Source organism: Monodon monoceros, unplaced genomic scaffold (genome assembly GCF_005190385.1).
Source record: "Monodon monoceros isolate NGI ecotype Baffin Bay Population unplaced genomic scaffold, NGI_Narwhal_1 Super_Scaffold_6, whole genome shotgun sequence".
NCBI lineage: Eukaryota > Metazoa > Chordata > Mammalia > Artiodactyla > Monodontidae > Monodon > Monodon monoceros.
This window is the reverse complement of record NW_021703783.1, coordinates 74526976-74547017: the sequence shown is the minus strand read 5'-3', so window position 1 is coordinate 74547017 and position 20042 is coordinate 74526976. Positions and strand designations below refer to the sequence as shown.

At 45.7% G+C, this 20042-nt stretch overlaps 1 protein-coding gene across 2 annotated transcripts in view; it reads right to left on the bottom strand.

Moving 5' to 3' along the window:
• PLXNC1 (plexin C1) overlaps positions 1–20042 on the bottom strand; it is a 142068-nt gene that overhangs the window by 96730 nt on the left and 25296 nt on the right. For both annotated transcript variants that reach the window (XM_029204686.1, XM_029204687.1), the window contains exons 3-4: positions 15095–15229; positions 11608–11708 (exon numbers count right to left, since the gene is read on the bottom strand). In XM_029204686.1, coding sequence (XP_029060519.1) covers positions 11608–11708; positions 15095–15229 — 236 coding nt within the window. The remainder of the gene's footprint in view (positions 1–11607; positions 11709–15094; positions 15230–20042) is intronic.

Sequence of the window (20042 nt, the reverse complement as noted above, 5' to 3'; positions counted from 1 at the left end):
TTAAAGAGATGCGAAGATAAGTAGTTTGGAGGCTGAGGTTGGACCAAAAACAAAACTGGCTTTTGAGTACGGTAAGCGTTCTCCCTGTGCCAGCCACTGTCAGCTGTCCAGGCGCAAAGAGCCGGGCGCCTTCATAGTTTCAACCCCTCTTCACCTTCTGCTTTGAAATACTCCCAGCTCTTCTAACAGCTGACAAAGATGATGAAGAACCCAGGGGATTCATGTCCACCCAAGACCCGCCCCTCCCAGCGTGAGAAGGCCCCCAAATCCCTTTCAGCATCTTCGGTAACCCAGATGCCCGGGTTTGGCCTCTGCCAGGGTAATTCAGTGATGCCCCCAGGCCCGAATAACATATTCCCCTCTGCTCCCCACTGCTTCCACCCCACAGACAGCTGTCCTACTTGCTTCTACACAGTTAGTTGGCACAATGGGGTCCTCACACAAGGAGGTGGGGCTACCCCCAAACCCCATTATTATGATGATCGCTGCCATTAGAGCTGCACTGGACCATAAAGGAGGGTCACTGCACAGACTTCAGGCACGAGGACACATCCCGGATTGGAAGGAAAGGAGGGACAGATGCAGAATTAGAACCATGTTTCACCTCAAACTGTCTTCCGAGCCACTCGGCTAGATGAGGCCATAGCCTACGAAGGGGGACATCCCCAAAGTGGAGTGTGCTCCTTTGGGTCTTTGCTCAGCTGTCCCCTTCTCCGTGAGGCTTTCCAGGATCCTCTGGTTGAAACTAACCTCCCCTGCCTCCAGTCAGCATGCCCTACCCCCTCCTTGCTTTATTTTTCTTCCTAACAGTGATTGCATCTGACATGCTATTTTCTTCTTTATTTTCACACTGTCCATCCCGCCTCACGTAGTGGGTCGAATAATGTGGTCCCCACAATTCACATCCACCCGGAACCTCAGAATGTGACCTTATTTGGAAACAGGGCCTTTGCAGATGTAACGAGTTAAGGATCTCAAGTTGAAATCGTCCTGGATTTAAGGTGTTCAATGACTAGTGTTCTGCCAAGAGAGAGGAGAAGGACATTTAAGGCCACATAAAGATGGAGGCAGAGGTTGGAGATATGCTGCCAGAGGCAAGAAGCACCAGGAGCCACCAGGAGCCACCAGGAGCTGGAAGAGGAGAGGAAGGTTTCAGCCCTCGAGCCTTCAGGGGGAAAGTGGCCCTGCTAACAGCTTGATTTTCGATTTCCAGCCTCCAGAACTGTGAGAGAATAAATCTGCATTGTTTGAAACCACTGAGTTGGTGACCACTTGCTATGGCAGCTCTAGGAAACTAACACAGCTCACTAGAAGGACCCCCATGAGGGCAAAGATTTGGGGCTGAGCTGTTCACTGCTAGAGAATCCTGGTGCTTAGAACAGTGTCTGACACACACTAGGTACTCAGTAAAGATCTGTTAAGTGAATGCATGGATGCTTAAACTTTCAAGCTGGAAGGGTTTCTATAACTCAGGTTGGTCCGGAGTTCCATATTTAAACCAGTCATCCATGGTGGGTCCATTTGGACCGGGCTCTGCCCTCTCCTCCCACCACCATGAGGGATAATGTCTCCTTTGTTTCTCTTCCCTTTCACTATAGTGGTAGGGAAAGGTACTGGCTTGGGAGTTAGAGCTGAGCCTAGATTTGAATCCTGGTTCCACTACTTACACAACCTGTAGTAAGCAGATTAATGGCCCCCAACGATGTCTATGTCCTAATCTCTGGGACTTGTTACCTTACATGGCAAGAAGGACTTCAAAGATGTGATTAAGGATCTCAAAATGGGGAGATTATCTTGGATTACCCGAGTGGGCTCAAAGTAATCACAAGAGGCTGCATGAGAGGAGGCAGGAGGGTCAGAGTCAGCAAAAGAGACGTGATGACGGAAACAGAATTCAGAGCCAGAAAGATCTGAAGAGGCTAGACTGCTGGCTTTGAAGATGCAAGAAGCGGCCACAAGCCAAGGAACGTAGGCTGCCTCCAGATACTAGAAAAGACAAGGAAACGGATTCTCCCTAACAGCCTCCAGAAGGAACGAAGACCTTTCTACACCTTGGTTTTAGCCCAAGGTGAAACCCACCGCGGACTTCTGACCTCCAGAACTGCAAGATAATAAATCTATGTTGTTTTAGGCCAGCAAGGTTGTGGTGATTTGCTACCGCAGCAGTAGGAAATGAATATAGAAACCTAAGGCTGTTTTCTCTTCTCAAAAGTGGGAATTGTAATAGTACTTTCTTCACAAGGTACCAGGAGGACTAAACGGAACATGCATGGAACATTCAGGGCACAGCATCTGATGTGTGATAAGCATATTCTCCTCCATGCATGGTGGCCCTGCCTCCTGGCTGGGCCTGGACTCAAGGCAGGCTTCCTGGAGAAGGGGCACTGTAATAGCTTTCTGAAGGATAAGTGGCCACATTCTGATAGATTCCTCTACTGAAAAGCCCTCAGGGGCCTTCTGTGCTACATAGTGCCCACGTCTCATGATGGCAGACCGAACCAGAGTAACTCAGGTTTCAGAAGAATGTGGCTACGGGTTACCAGGCACCAGGGGTTGTCTTGCTCAAGTTTTCAGGCAATAGCAGCTCATAGGCCTTAGCGTGGTTGATCGGCCCTGGGGAGGCTTGAGGAAGGAATGTCTCTTGGGAGAGAGAGGGAAGACAGACCTCAAGACAGGAGAGCAATGCAAGGAACTGGGTTTGTCCATAAGCAAATCATTGAATTCTTTTTGCTTATTACTCTGGGGTATATGAGGATGAATATGTTTAGCAGACAGATCTTAGTTTTTCTCTCCAGTGTTCAAATCCCCTTCTGCTACCCCAACACTTTCAGAAAGTCTGTTGTCAGACCAGGTTGAGAAATGACCTCGTTCACAGTGTCACGTGTTCAACAGCCAGCCAGCAGATGAAAACCTAAAAACTGCTACCAGGGGCTGCTTGGAAGTCTTCTAACTGTAAACGTGGAAGAAACATGCAGAAGGATATGAGTAAATGTTAAATTTATACAAACAAGTGAGGGGAGCCCACAGATACCTTATAATTCGCACGCGTGGGGGCTTTGTCCCCACCCTGAACACATCCTGTGCAGGGTGGGGCATTCTGGGATGGGACAATAAAGATGAGTGTGGCCTCTGCTATGTGGCCCATTTTCTGAAGAGGACCCAGCCCTGGTTCCATTACGTGATTGGGACCGCAAGTGGAGCCCGTGGTGGTGTTGGGAGAAGTGGAGAGGTACGTGAAATTTGGAGAAACGGCCGCTAAGTAGATGACTCAGGAAGAGACGTGAGATCAACTCACTCTTTATAAAATATACTAGAAGACAGTGACCCTAGAGGGGGTAGGAGTGGCAAGTGTGGTACAATTAATGCTTGGGTTAACGCACCGCGTCTTCTATATACAATGCCATCAGGATCATCTTTTAAAAACACAAATATGATCGTGCCAGTCCTCTGTTGAAAACCCTTTAATAAGCTCCCAGCACCAACTAATAGAGTCCAAACTCAGAGCCCTTCCCATCGTGGTCCCTCCCATCTACTTCCTTGCTTCCAGAGCCAGCGCTGGGGTAACATGATTCAATTTGCCGTCCCCTAAAAGATCTCTTATTGTAGTGACTTCCCTGGTGGTCCAGTGGTTAAGACTCTGTGCTTCCACTACAGGGGGTGCGGGTTCGATCCCTGGTCGGGGAGCTAAGATCCCACAGGTCGCATGACCAAAACAATAGAATAAAATGATCTCTTTATTGTGCTGGTTCCGCTCCCTGAACTACGTCTCACCCGCTCCTTCCCTCAGGGAACATCTACTCAGGCCTCAAGACCCATTTTTTTCCTCTTCCCCAAGACCAATTTTAATGCCACCTCCTCTCTGAAGCCTTTCCCAACCTAGGTTACAACCAACGGCTCCTTCCTCTGGGCTTCCGCCATAGTAGTAGTTAACATGACTTGAGTGCTTACTATGAACAGGCACTGTGCCTAGGACTTTATGCACATCATCCGGTTTAATTCTCTCAGCAACCCTGCAAGGGAGGCACCGTTACTAGCCCTGCTTTACAGAAGAGGAGATCTGGCACAGGGAAGATAAGAAATTGCAGGTCACAAAGAAGCCTGGATTCGACACCACACACTGGCTCCAGGTCTGCATTCTTCCTGCTGCCAGTGTGGAAGTCATCCCCCTGCATCACTGGGCACCCCAAACTGGCTAGTTCTCCGACATTCCGGCTCGGTCAATGACACCTCTGTCCCTCTGGTACACAAGGCAGATACCCATACTCTTTGCCCTATCGTCTCAACAGCAAAGCCCCTGCACCTATGAGACTCAGCTCCACATCTCTCGGAAGTCCTTCTCCATCTGACTTGGGCACCCGTTCTTTGGGCTCCAACCTAGTGCCTCGTACAAGGCCTGGAACACAGTAGGAATCCAGTGTATGTTTGGTATCATTTCTTTACTTTCTTCGTGAGGACTTAGATCCAGGGAGAAAGGATACATCTTCCAGAAAAACGGTGGCCACTTTGATATTGTATTTTTCATTTTATGGCCCTATTTTTAGTGTGTCAGACTCAAGGGGGGATCCAATTAATCCCTAAGTCCCGTCAATTCTATCTTCCAAATAGCTCTTAAATCCACCTACTTCTTTCCATACCCACTGCCGTCTCTCTTATTCAGTCCCCAATCTCTTGCTGGTTTACAACCACCTTCTAAGGGACCTGCTGGCTTCCAGCAGTGTCATCTGTAGTCTACCTTGCACCAGAATGCTTGTTCTGAAACACACAAATGATCTAGTCTGTCTTCTGACTGAAACCTTGGGATGGCTTCCCAAAGTCTTTCCAACGAAATTCAAATGCTTTAACGTGGGTTTTAAGACCCCTCCTCCCCTGCCCCTGCCTACCAGGCCGCCCTCATTAACCAACGCTCTTTAGACTGCACGCTTCCCCTACTGTCCATTAGGCCAGGCGCTCCTCCAGCTTCCAGCCTTGGCACCGTCTGTTCCCTCAGCTTCCCCCGCTTCCTCTTTACCTGGATGATATCTGCTCACACTTCAGGCTCAGCTTAGACATCCCTTCCTCCAGGAAGCCTTCTCTGACCTTAAGTTTAGGTTACTTTTCTTTGATTGATTCATTTTCACTGTACCTGTTGTTGTCTTTGTAATTGAAGTATAACTGACCTATAACACTATGTTAGCTCCACGTGCATTTGGTATTTCTATACATTACAAAATAATCACCACGACAAGCCTAGTTACCATCCATTGCCATACAAAGTTATTACCATATTATTGACTATATTCTCCATGCTGTACATTTCATTCCCATGACTAATTTTTTTGTACTGGAAGTTTGTACCTCTTAATCTCCCTCACCAAGTTCACTCATCCCCCTAACCCCTTCCTCCTGGGCAACCACCTCTTTGTTTCTGTACCTACGACTCTGTTTCTGTTTTGTTATTTTTGTTCATCTGTTTTGTTTTTTAGATTCCACATATAAGTGAAATCATGCAATATTTGTCTTTCTCTGACTTAATTCACTTAGCATAATGCCCTCTAGGTCCATGCATGCTGCTGCAAATGGCAAGATTTCATTTTTAACGGCTGAGTAGTATTCCACTGTGCATATGTACACCACATCTTCTTCATCCATTCGTCTATGGACGGACACTTAGGCTGCTTCCGTGTCTTGTCTATGGTGAACACTGCTGCAGTGAACACAGGGATGGATGTATCTTTTTGAACTAGTGTTTCATCTTCTTCAGAAAAATACTTAGAAGTGGAATTGCTGGATCACCTGGTGGTTCTATTTTTAATTTTTTGAGGAACCTCCAAAGTGTTCTCCAGAGTGGCTGCACCAATTTACATTCCCACCAACAGTGCACTAGGGTTCCCTTTTCCCCACACCCTCACCAACACTTGCTATTTGCTGGTTAGATGTTTGTTTGTTTGTTTGTTTATGTGTCCCCGTGGAATCCTCCACGTCCTCTGTGCTAACCCTATTATTCTCTATTTACTTATTAGTAGATTGGTAGCTCCTTAACTTATTTGGGTAGACCGGATTATTGTTCCCAGTTCTGCAATCTCTCCTGTACTGGAATAACACACCCATACCCTTTGCCACTAGAGCAGGCAGTGTATGTTTCGCTACCCCGCTGATGCTGGGCTTGGCTATGCGGCTTGCTTGCCAATGGAATATCAGCAAACACGACATGAGCGGAGGCTCTGAATGCGCTGCAGAGTTTAGCTTGGGTTCTTGTGCTTCTGCTGCCTGCCTTGAGGGGAGTATGTGCAGGATGAGAGACATGTGAAGTAGACCTGAATCAAACTCTCTACCTGCAGCCACTGCTGAAGCTGACCCACGATCAAGAAAAACAAATTTTTGTTCTTCTAAGTCACTAAAAATCTGTTTGTTAACACAGTATTACTGGAGCAGAAACCTGACTACCAACACTGTCTCTATCCCTCACTAGACTGCAAGCTCCATGCGGGCAAGAAAGAACAGCATCCCAAGCACATAGTAGGCGCTCAGTAAATATCTGTCGACGGGATGTGTGACTGAATGAACGCACGTTGGCCACTGATGTCTCCGTCTCCCTAGCTGGCACGTGAATTCCTTAAGGCCGAGAATGGCGTCTGATTTCTCTCAGTATCACCTAGTTATCTCACTTCCCACGTTGGGTTCTTGGGTTCTTGGTAGAGATTCAATAAATATTTGTTGAAATTAGATAAACTGAATTTTGTGGGCTGACTTGGGAATCAGTCCTTAATTTACGACATTGTTTCTATGGGAAAATGCATTCCAAGTGCCAAACAAACTTGCAAATGAACTTTTGGAACCTCACCCGCTCACTGGTTCCGGATTGCCAGTTTTGTGGAAATCCATAACTAAACACATGTGCTGTGCTTTGCAATATGGGAGAAACTGAGAAGCTGCTTCCAAACCCAAGATATTCAGCCTGCAAAAATTCACTTTCCACCCACACAGACAAATTCAGCATAGGTTGGATTTGAGGTTCCAACAATAAAATACTAGACTTTTTAGAGCTCATTGTTTATCTAATTGCTTTTTGTCTGCTTATACTGGATGCCTATTCTTAACGTCCGATCAAAAGAAAGTTAAGATCATTTTCTTGCACCCCCCCCACCTCAACAAATCCACTTTCTAGACGTGTATGAAATAAAGCCCAACCTTCTCAACAGAGAACGTAAATTATTTTTCTAAATAAATCTGTGACACTTACAATAAACACAGTGGGATGCTCTACAGTTATAAGAAAACAACCCCCTTTAGAATTCCTAATTTTGAATGGTACTGACAGTTTAACATGAGTCACGGACCTGAGGCTTAGTTTTATTTCATCTCAGGTCAGAACCAAGCCAGTTTGAAACCAAGTGATCTGACGTGGCTGGGAAGGGCCATCAGTCCACAAATCCGGAATGTTTTAACATACTTAATGCACACGTCTCAGCCTGCCATTGGTAGAGATTCCCAATCACTCAGTGTACTCCATTCATTTAACATATATTTTTTAAGCACCTACTATGCACCACGTACCATTCTAGATTCTGGGGATACAGTCATGAACAAGACGAGGTTCCCATGCAACTTACATTTTAATAAAGGAAGAGGCAGAGAAAGAAGATCATTTCAAATAGTGATGGGGCCAGGAAGCCTATACACAGTGATGTCACTGTGAGTGAGGTGAGGCTACTACTTCAGACTGGGTCATTGCAGGGAGACATGTATGCTGGGACCTGATGAGCAAGAAAGAGCCAGCCGTGGAAGGATTTGGGGAAGAATTTTCTAGACTGAGGAAACAGCAGGTGAAAAGTCCCTGAGGCAGGAACAAGCCTGGCATATTCTTAAGTCAGAAAGAAAGCTCATGTGGCTGGGGTCGAGTGAACGAAGGAGAGGGTGGCATGAGAGGTCTGAGAATAACCAAGGACCCGATTCTGGGAAGCCCTGTATTCAGGCCCTGGGAGCAAGGGAGTCAGACTGAATTCTGTGACGGAGGTTTTTAAGCTGGGGAGTAAAATGATCCGGTTTAGATTTTTACAAGACCACTCCTCTTGGGGCGGGGGTGAGGGGACAAGAGCAGAAGCAGGGGAAGCTGTGAGCAGGCTTTTCCAGAAGGCTGGATCCCTTTATCACAGCCCATCATCAATAACAGTCCTGATGTCTTCAACTTCTCCAGTTGTTCCCTTCACCATCTTGCTGGACTTGCTTACCACGCTCTCTCCCCGAGGACACTGCTTCCCTGCAGCCCACCAAGGGCTGGCTATTTCCTCTCCCTCATCACAGTGGTCCTACTTGTCTCTTGCTGCCTCTTCGGGATGAATTTTCTTCCCTTCTTTCCAAGCCTGGCCCCATCCCCTGCACTCCCCAGCTCGGAAGCTCACGCCATCGGGCCACCTGCCAGACCCCCCGGCCTCTCCTCGTCAAGAGCATCCATGGGCCACCCCGCCCATGGGCAATTCCTTTCTTTTCTGGATCGTTTGCCTCCTTGGTCTCTCCAACATTGCTCCCATAGTCCTTCTTGGTGACTGGTCCACCGAACACTCTGACCCCTCCTCAGTTCCCTGACCCTCTCTGCCAATGATCTTGTCCTTCATCCTATTTCAGCTACACAATCACACCCCAGACCTGGTCAGTACCAATAACTCCGCCCCCACCATGACCTTAATTTCAAGTTCCCCATAGTCTGACCACTACCGCTTCTCCAGTTCCCCAGGTCCAACAAGTTGTTTTTGTTTTTGTTTTGCGGTACGCAGGCCTCTCACTGTCGTGGCCTCTCCCGTTGCGGAGCACAGGCTCCAGACGCCCAGGCTCAGCAGCCATGGCTCACGGGCCCAGCCGCTCCGCGGCATGTGGGATCTTCCCGGACCGGTGCACAAACCCGCGTCCCCTGCATCGGCAGGCGGACTCTCAACCACTGCGCCACCAGGGAAGCCCTCCAACAAGTTTTAAACCCCAAAACAACCTCCCCTGCACAGAGCTGGCTACCTTTCCACAACTCTCACTCCTCTCGTGTCCTCACGTCCCTCCCTAGAGCTCACTTCTGGCTTGGAGCCCAGGGTCCACTATTGTAAGCACCCAAATCCATATCACTGTCCATCCCTCGTAGGCACCCTCAGCTCTGGGCCCCGCTTTCCCCTCTTGAATGTATTTCCTGGCAAAGCCCCATCTCTGGCTAAATCTAACTCTCCACTACCCTACCTCTATGCTCATGGAGCCAAACATGGCTTGTGGAAGCAAACCCATGCTTACTGCTCTCACTTCAAAAGCAAGACCACTAACTTCAGGTGAGCCCTGATGTTGTCTGGCAACTGTTCTCCCTTTCCCGGCTCTGTTCTCTCTTCCACTCTGTCCCATACCTTCTCTCTCTTCTCCCTTCCAACTCCAGGGCTTCCTCCCTCACCTCACCCATCTTACATTACTGAAAATGACGTAAAGCCACATGCAAAGACACTGTGCATGCTTCCATCACTGACCTGCTCCTGAGCCCATATTCTTCACCTTCCCTCCCATGACCAAGGATGAAGGGTCCCATGCTCCTGGCTGAGGCTGGGTCCCCCGCGGGCACACAAGATCATATTTCCTTTCATCTGCTGAAAGACAACACCCCACAATTCTCCCTTCTCTCTCCTGTATCGTCAGTTTCTCTCTCTCTACTGGAACTTTCCCGACAGCACAAAAACACACTGCTATTTCATGTATCTTAAAGAAAACCCCAAAGCTCTCTGGACTCCACCTTTTCCTCCAATGTCTGCTCCATTTTTCTGCTTTCTCAGCGGAGGAAATTTTCTAATTTTCCTTTAGCACTTTAGCACCACTTTAGCACCACTTTAGTGCTTTAGCACCACTTCCTGTCCTTGCCACAGTACCAGTCATCGCCTGCTAAGCCCAGTGGCTCAATTCTCTTCCTCTCTTGCCTGACCTCTCTGCACGATCTGGCACAATGGACCACTCCCATCCTCCTTTCTTCCCTGGGCTTCTAGCAGGCCACCTTCTTTAGTCTTTCCGCTTCCCCTCTGGTTGTTCTCTCCCCATCTGTTACTTCTTCATCTCCTTGACCCCTAAACACTGTACCGCCTCAATGCTCAGTTTTCCAACTAATCCTCCTCTCAATCTACACTCCCTCCCTCATCTGGTCTGAAGACTTCACGACGTACCATCAGAATACTACTAACCCCCAAAGTCCTATCACCAACTCGGACATCTCCTATGAACGCCAGACCTGTGTTTGCCAAAAGAGTAGCCGCTAGCTGCTACGCGTGGCTGTTTAATCACCAACACCACTGTGACCATCACCACCATCTCCACTGCTGTCACTGAATTAACTCCTGCACAGAGCTCTACAAATATAGACAGAGAAGCTACATAAATGGAACAGATCAGAAAGATTATGGCAGAAGTGCTTAGTGGGTGTGTGGCAATGCAGTGCTGTTCATGATCAGTTAATTTCTTAAACCCTAGTCTTAGGCAAGCGACAAGAAGAAAACGTTCCCACCCAATTACAATTATTCATGAGAATCTTTCTGGCCTTGCCTCTTTTGTCTGCCGATGATTCTGAAGCAAACAGCCCGGTAAGGAGGCCCAGCAAAAGGAAGGGCAATTATGTGTCTTGCTGCATCTCAGCTTCAGACTTCCTCCATGAACTCTTAATTAATTCCAGCCCCATATTTTTAGTTTGTTTCCCAAACCTCTTGCTTATATTGTATTTTCCCCCTCTCCCTTCATTGCTCTTGCCTTCCTCCCCCAAAGGCTCCCCAATTCTACCCCCAGTCTTCTTCTCTTTCCCTAAATTGCCCCTTGTTTAGCCTTCAGCTTCTCTGCACCTGTTCTACTCTTTCTTATCCTTTTTCACCTTTAAAAACTGAAAGCACCAAACTGACAGACACTGTTATGTTTTTTTTTTCCCCCTGCCTGAGCTGCAGCTCAGGCTCTCTCTTCCTTGCTTCTATAGCAAAAGCCCGAGTACTGGGTTACCATGGCAACAGCGAATCCAACCAGGCCGGTCCCAGCGACGTTGGGAGCTGCCATGGCGAGGAAGCTGCTACAAGTCGCCCTGGGCCTAGATGGGTCGTGAACATCGTAATTCAAGACCAGGCTGGGCAGATTCTGCCCGGAGACTGAGACTGCACATCAGGCCTGTGCACAGCTGTACAGCACACCCAGAGACAACATCATCAATAATCAGGCTTCCACAGAGCCAACCAAACACGTGACATCACGAGGATTCATCTGAAAATTTTCAAACACGCCTATTCTTTTATCTCCTCTGACAGAGAACATTTTGCATCTCTCTCCAGTCTTGGAGAACTCTGTAGAAAGTAAAAGCTACAGTGACACCTCCAACTTACGCCGGTATCCTTCCCCCAACCCCCCTCAACCTCTGCCCTCCACGTTGGGGACCCTCTCAGTGGTTCAGGTCAAATGATTCAGTGGCACTGACACAACTGGGAACATCACTGAGAATTAATTCAGATTACACACTGGTATTTTAGTTGGCGCAGAGATCAGTTCCCCCAGGTCACTGGAACGGATCCTTAAAGCAGGGCAACAAGTGTGCAGCGGCATGACACTGTTTCGAAACCGTGAGTTGGTGAGAAAGAACTCAGGAAATACCTCTGTAGCAAATGGCACCAACCGCAGTGAGGGTCTGTCGCTGCTAAACACTCCGAACAGGATTTATGTTTACTGCAGTTCGCAACACGAATTCTCCTCACCTAAAAATAAAGATGACAGCAGTTCAAACGGAATTATGAGCAACACCAGAAAAACTACAACACCTTATCTGATGAAGGGCCACAAAGAGACATTTATCCACTCAGACGCCGAACGTCCGTGTAATGACATGGGGCAGCGGTTCTCAAGTTCTAGGGTATGAAGCAGTTTATCAGCGTCTCCTGGGGAGCTTTTGAAAGGGCAGATTCCCAGAACCCCTGCCGCTGAGACTCTAGCTGAGTAGGTCTGGGGTGGGGCCTAGGAATCTGCCTTTTTAAGAGTTCTCACAGGTGAGCCTGATCCACAGTCAGGTTTCTGATCTGCCAGTAGTGATTTTCAAGGATCGTGGAATCAGGTCACCTGGTTTTCAGTGACAGTCAATGGCACCTTGAAGATGAGCGTCTGGGGAAAGCAACAGGCTCTGCCCTGGAGTGTCAGCACGAGGTTGGCACTTGACATGGAAATGAGGATGACCCTCCCACACCCCTCCTAGGGGTGACCCATCACCTCCACTCCTGGCTCCCCGCTCACACTCCCTCCACTGGAGGTGAAAATCAAAGAAACAGGGAGAGTTTTCCAATCATTCCTGGCCCCTAGAGCTGCCTCTTCCAGTTGTCAGAAAACAGCAGCCCCTGAGGTGGGCGCTGGTGCTGGGCAGACCCACGCCCTGGAGGCTGGCAGAGCCTCCAAGCAGGGTTGTGGGGGAGGCAGGGAGGACCTGAGCCTCACACGGTGCATTTTCTGCAGGCAAAATCCCACAGCGTAGTCAGGAAACCTGTGGAATTCATTAAGCCAGGCAGTTGTACCTGCTAGAAAGTATAAGTAACTTCTTAAAACATATAGAGAAATAGAGAGTTCTAGAAGGGGTTTGTGAGAAAAGCAGGGGCTATCCCGAGGAATACCCTTCCATTCCAAGCTGACTTCGTGGAGGATAACCACCGCCCGTCATCTCACAGTCCCCAGTGCCGCTGACAGATGTGGCGGGCAGACCACCAGCCTGAGCCAGAATTAACCAGAATGTGGACACTTCCTTGTAGCTCACAGCACATCTTTGTAATTCTGGGGGATTTTCACAAATGTCACGGAATCTCTCCAACCCTGTTTTCTCACCCGTGAAACGGTGATAGTGCTGCTGACTTTGCGGGGTTATTACCAACATTGCCCGGCACATAATAAACGCTCAATAAATGTTGGCTCTTGCTACTACATGAGAAAAAGTTTCCACGGTCCAACGAACATGTGAAACCTCACAGGGAAAAAGCAAACGTTTCCTTAGCACAAGGCTTCTGAGAGCCTTTGAATGCTCTATTATGATACTCTAGGAGTGGTACAGTAAGTGTCATCTGCTCCTGGGACCACTTTTGCTCAGAACATTGAGTGGAAGATGAGTCTCTAGAACATTCTATGAGAACGACTCTACATGTACTTAAACACACAAATAACTATGTGAAAGAAAGGCCACCATAAATACTACATTGGACCTGCTTCTCTAACTGAACACATTTATAGGGCCTATTCCACCGCAATGCATCTATTTCCATACGGTTGTTTTAATGACCAAGTATTCTATGGATGTAGCAGGGCATTTTAGTTTGGCTGTTACTATCTCCCCAAGAGTCTAGGAAAGGACCTTCCTTAGGTTTTGTCTCTCTAGGGCTTAAACTGGCTCAACCAGAGATCTTACTAACAGGATCTCTAGCAGTGAATCTAAGTGAAGACGGTAAGAATAACCCGCTTTGATGCCCAGCGGAAAACTCTTCTCGGGACTTCAGGCTTTGAATGGCCAGACTAGAACTCTTCACCTTCAGAAAGTGAGGACCTATCAACTACTGGTGCTTCTCACTGTGGTTCTCAGTCTACAGTTTGGGGGTCTGGGAAAGGATTTATGAGCTATTTGCAATGTTTCAAAAAGCGGATTGGAAAAACATGCACAGACCAAGCAAGGCTGCAAGTGTCTTTGCTTTGAGCTGGAATTTTATCAGCTCCGTGTGGTAGCACAGTCAGCGCTCTGAGTGGCCGTTTTGAGATGCCCTTGATAAATAACGCCTGAGAATGGGAATTGTTACTTAATAAGTGCAGCTTGTTGAGTAGACAAAATTCTTTCAAATACGAGAACCCTGGGGAAGAAATATAATAGACAGTGTTTAAATGTTGAAGCAAGCTCGTCAAAAAGGTTCTGTATGGTGAAGAACAAAAGCATATGAGATCCACTGGCCATCTCAATGCGGTCATTTTGAATAACTAGCATTTCAACATGCAAAAGGCAATACAGCCTTTGTAGGAGTGTCAGAAGCGAAAAAGTGCTGCAACTTGGCCAGCACATGGAGATGGATGTCATTGCTCTTCTCCATAGGATGACTGAGAGGAAAAGAATGGAAAATGAGGGTGGGCCGAGGGCATCTGTTATATCCATTATGTAATTATGTAAGTCTCACTTATCTTCTTTGCACTTGTATGTTCAAATGGTCATGGGTCAAAACAACCATGCAAGAATTGCCTGTTCGGTTTTCACAAATTTGGGGTTTGATCCTATTTATCATGGGCTTTAACATCAGGTAGAATTTAAGTCCTAGCCCTGACAAGGCTCTATCTATATCCTTGAGAAGATATTTAACCTCTCTTAGTCCTAGTTCTTCATATATAAAACAAGGGTAATTTTATCTCACTAGATTATTGACAGATTTCATTAACATTGTTTATTATACTTTGCGGTGTGTGTGTGTGTGTGTGTGTGTGTGTGTGTGTGTGTGTGTACAATTCTATGCATCTAGAGAGACCCTCTTTGGAAGAGTAACTAGCACAGCATCAGTAGGGACTCAGTAACAATTAGTTCCCCTCCTCCTTCCCTTGGTGAAAGCACTTTGTAAAAATGAGTAAAATGTAAAAAGGCTTCCTTTTTATTTCAGTAAGCTGAAGCAAGAAGCAAAACTAAAACAGCCAGATAAATTAAGAGAGGGAGGGTGAGTGCCATATATTTCCCGGTTCATGAATGTGTATGAGACTATGGCCTGATATTAACCCCGAATTCCAAAGCCAATCCCATCGGGTATACTCATAAATGCATCTAGCCATTCAATGCCCACACGATCAATGTGTAAATTCAGTTACCTCGCTGATTACCCTGCCATTTGCAAGCACACCTTTCTCTGAAAACTTCCCACTGTAAATATAGCCAATAATAAAATTGTCCACATAGGTAATAATTCTTGCTTACTTACTGACAGTAAGGTTTTTAATTCCATGTCTGTGAACCACGGCGTGTCTTCTTGAAGCCTGCAGCAGTGTTTAAGCTCAGTAGCTCAAAGTAAAAGCTTCACCACTCAATAATGACACCAATTAAACAATTTGTATTCATAAGACAGAAACAGTAACGAGTATTTCTGCCTACCTCTTTTCCAGCTGTTAGATAGATGTAGATATTCTTCTTAGGATGAGGAACGAGTTTGTAGAAAACAGGTGTTTCTTCTTTAATTTCATAGATAACCTCCGGACAATTAGAAGTCAAATTCTCACCAAGAATAACCTATTTTTTAAAAAAGAGAAATATGACTTCTATTAAATAATTTGAATTTCAGGGTGGCAAAACTTATGGCTTAATCCTAAGATTACATGCTTTCTTCCTCACTACGTACACTGGCTAAGGTACCATGTTCCTTAATCATTGGCTCATAGCTCAGCCTTCAACAAGGCTGGTGATGACAAGCTTGGATTTCTGCTTTTGTAGGGGACAAAGTCATGGTGCACGCACACACACACACAAAGCCACTCTTCGGTGCTGAGGCAGTATCCTCATATGTGGAAGCTCTTTGTCCAAAACTGGCCTTGCAAGAAGCCCCAAGTGACAGCTTCATTAGTGCTATGCCAAGTGATCTTAAAACTAAAGGCAGGCAGCCTGACAGGTACCTGCATGGGTTACTCTGATTCTCCTCTATGGGTCTGCACAGTTCTGTGTTTTAAAGTAACCAGGACAACTTAACAGGCCTAAACGAGTAGGTACATATTTATATATAAAATACAAGTAAGTGTGGCTTTGAAGTTGGACATACCTGAGTTTCACTCATCTTTAGTCAATAAACATCTCTTGAACATCCACTATATGTATCTGCCACATTGTAGGTGTTTGCAAAAATGCAGTGAACAAATGGTGGGAAATCCTGCCCTTATAGAACTTACATTCATGTGCATGCTGGGGTGGGGGGAGTGTAATGATAGACAATTAACAGCAAATCAGTAAATTATAAAATATGTCAGCAGGCACCGCAATGCAATGAGAAGCCTGCGCACCGCAACGAAGAGTAGCACCCGCTCGCCATGACTACAGAAAGCCTGTGCGCAGCAACAAAGACCCAACGCAGCCAAAAAAAAAAAAAAAAAAAAGAAACACGTTAGCAGGACCGACAGTATAGCACAGGGAACTATATTCAATATCCTGTAATAACCTATAATGGAAAAGAATCTGAAAAATAATAGATTACATACATGTACAACTGAATCACTTTGCTGTACACCAGAAACTAACACAACACTGTAAATCAACTATACTCCAATATAAAAAAAAATATGTTAGCAGGTGATATAGGTCAAAATTAAGTGGGGTAAAAAGATGGAAAATGTGTGTTCAGCATTACGTTTCATTAGAAGGTGACGTTTTATTTAGAGACTAACAGGAGATGCTGGAGTGAGTCATTTAGATATATGTGGATAAAGCATACTCTTAGAAGAGTGACCCACTGGTGCAAAAGCCCTAAAGTGAGAGCAGACCAGTATGGCCTGAGCAGAACAAGTGAGGTAGAGAGGAGTGGACAGCGAGGTAACAGGGTAGATCATATAGGTTCTTGTTGGCCTGCGTAAAGATTTTGCCTCTTACTCTAGGTGAGAGATGTGGAGCCACTGCAGGGCTTTGAGCAGAGGAAACACATGGTGAGAAGGTGGGGTCTGAAGCATGGATAGGAAGACTCCTCGGAAGACGATTACCCTAATCCTGGAGAAATATAATGGTAGCTTGGTCTCAGATTTGCATCCTGGCTCTACCCTTCAAGTAGATGTGCTCCTCTGAGCTAGTAACTTACTTAACCTCCCTGGGACTCAATTTCCTCACCTCTAAAATGGAACTAACAATGCCTTCCTTATACACAGTGTTGTAGGATCAAATGAGAATTACGAATAATGCTTAGCACGTCAACAATACTCAATGGATAATAACCTATTACTAGATTACAAGCACCTCTTGGGTAGGGACCATGTCTTAATCATCTTGGTACCTACCCCTCTGCCCCAGACGATACAATGCTTTTGAAAGTGAAGATGTTCAACATTTTGTCAGTTTGAAAACATCCAGATATGATACCTATATTCATATCTCTACCACTGTGGACATCAGTTACATTGGGCATATGATTTGAAAAGAAAAAACTGGCACCTGGGATTCTTTTCAAAGTCTACTTTCACACATCTACTGAGCAATAACATGCCTGTACCACACATCCTGATGGCAAGCACATTTTTGCTATTTAATCAAAAATTAGGGCTTCCCAGGTGGCGCAGTGGTTGAGAGTCCGCCTGCCGATGCAGGGGACACGGGTTCGTGCCCCGGTCCGGGAAGATCCCACGTGCCGCAGAGCGGCTGGGCCCGTGAGCCATGGCCGCTGAGCCTGCACATCCGGAGCCTGTGCTCCGCAACGGGAGAGGCCACAGCAGCGAGAGGCCCGCGTACCGCAAAAAAAAAAAAAAAATTAATTTGGCTCATGGAGCAGCATCCTGCATGCGCTCAGGATCTGGCCTGAGTCTGGCTTTGTCCTGCGATGGTGATTTCCCTCCATCATCTTCTCTGAGTCAAACCCAGGTGGATTTGGTGCAACTAGTAGCTCACTAGGAGCCCATGAACCGCTCACTAAGTTCAGTGGCAGCTCTGTAAAATCAATGTAACTAAATAGATTAAATATGACTTTTTCAAAAGGAAAGCAGCATTTAGGTCCAAAGAGAGGTGGAAAGGTCTGTGCCTCAAGTCATTTATAAATGACTCTACAGCTGCACCATCCAATATGGTAGCCGTTAGCCACACATGGCTGTTTAAATTTAAATTAAAAATTCACTTCCTTAGTTACACTAGTCACATTTCAAGTAATCACTAGCCACATACGGCTAGCGGCTATCATATTGTATGTGCGGATATAGAACATTTCCATCATCGTGGAAAGTTCTATTAGAGACCCTGGCCTACAGAAACCTATGAGCCCAGGGAGACATCAGGCAGCCACTGACCAAGTGTGGACTTGCCAGGCTCCTGTCGTCCCATCTCTAATTCACATTCTTTATTAATCAGCTCAGATTCAAACAGCTGATCAGGTTCTTGGAAAGTGCTTGTATAGAGGGGGAGAGATAGGAAGCCAGATTTAAAGATCGATAGAAACATTCTCAAGTGAGGCTCAGGAGAAGGCTGCTGCCCAGATCTCTCTTGATGAATTCATCACGTTAAAACCATCATCTGGCAGAAACACCTATGAAGCATTCTTGCCAATAAAGCTGAAGCCGAATCTGATCAAGCCTTAGTGCTAACTTCCATTTAGCATTAGGAAACAGAAGGGGCAGAGGAACAAGCTAAATGGCGCCACAAGAAAGTGAACAGCCAAATCCACGGTGTGAGACATTCCACAGGACAACAGACTTCCTTTCCTCAAAAAGTCAACAGAGGTGAATCATAGGATAGGAGGAGGTCACTCAGATTAAGAGAAACAGAACCACCTCAATGTCATTTGAGGACCTTGTTCAGATACCAATTTGGACAAAACAATTTTAAAAAGACATTCTTGAGTCAATCAGGAAAATTTAGTTGTATGGACTCGATATTAGATAATTCTGAAGAATTACTGATGATTTTGTTACTTGCAATCATAGCTTTATGATTATGGTGATTTAAAGAAATGATCATAGTTTTTTATGCATAATGAAATACGTAGGGGGTGAAATGACACAGTGTCTGGGATTTGCTTTAAAATTTAGAAGTAAATAAAAACAATTTCCAAAACACCACCACTCATCCATTTTAAGTGAGTTAGGAGCTGTACTGCAGTTGTTATTAGAGCTTATTTTATTTTATTTATTTTTGGAGCATGGTGGATACAGATGGGTAAGGGGCTAGAAAGATCTTATTTGGGTCAATACAGATTTATTTACTTGATACCTTAGAGATGAAGCATCAGTATTCTCTCTAGAACTTGGACTTATGGCAGGGAAGCCTTTCTTGCTTGCTTTTTTTTCTCTTTAAATTACCAAAGTGTACATGTACCAGGATTTGCCAACCAGTTTCCTGAACAAGCTACCTCGAGAGGCCAACAGTGAAGCTTGTCCTGATAACTGCAGGTGCTGGGTTTAAAGGGGTATGCTTCATTGTTGGTGGGAGTGAGACTTCCCTGGAAGGTAATTTGGCGTTATCTCTCAACACTATAAAGCACATACCCTTAGATCCCACACTCCCTCATATATACATATATAATGATATATGTAATAGGTATTTATTGCAGCATCATGTGTTCTAACAAAAGACTGAAACAACCGAAACGTCCAACAATAGGGACCTGGTTAACTAAACTATGGTGCAAGCAATGGAATACTATTTAGCAATGAATGGAATCAGAAAGCTCTTTATGTATTATATGTTATGTTTACCATGCTATATTAAATATGTATATATACATGTATATACACATATATAACATATATGTTTAATAAAAGGGGAGAAAGACTATCTTCCCCTTTTGCTCACAGACATATATAAAATATCTCTAAACCATTACCACTGGTTGCCCCAGAAGTCAAGAATGGGTGACCTTCTTGGTTCTTTTGAGCTTTGAACACTGTTAATGTATTGTCTGTAAAAATAAATACATGCAATTTAAATTTTAAAAGTGTTTGAGGATGAGTGGGTCCAATGGTTTTCCTTTTCTCTAGATTATGCAGAGAAGGATCTCCGTACCCCCAAGGAAGTTTCCATTTTCATCACATCTTTAATTTTACTAAAGCAACGTGCTGCACAGAGGGACTGGGGTCTCTGCTTCAGCACGGCCCTCGTCTCTCTCAGATGACTACAGGAAGGATCTCCTCCTCCTCTGGATTTCTGTTAATATCACCTCCAACCCCACCCCCACCCACAGAGCCCAGCCCAGCACAGGGGCATCGGTGGAACACTTAGATCTTCCAACTGCAAAAGTCACATCAACATCAACACAGAAAGAAAGCCAGCAAGACTGGAGCTGGGCCGCCTCGGAAAAGAATACGATAAGTGAAGCGATTCAGGAAGTAACGGTGAGTCACAGAAACCCAAATTGGGTTGAATTTTG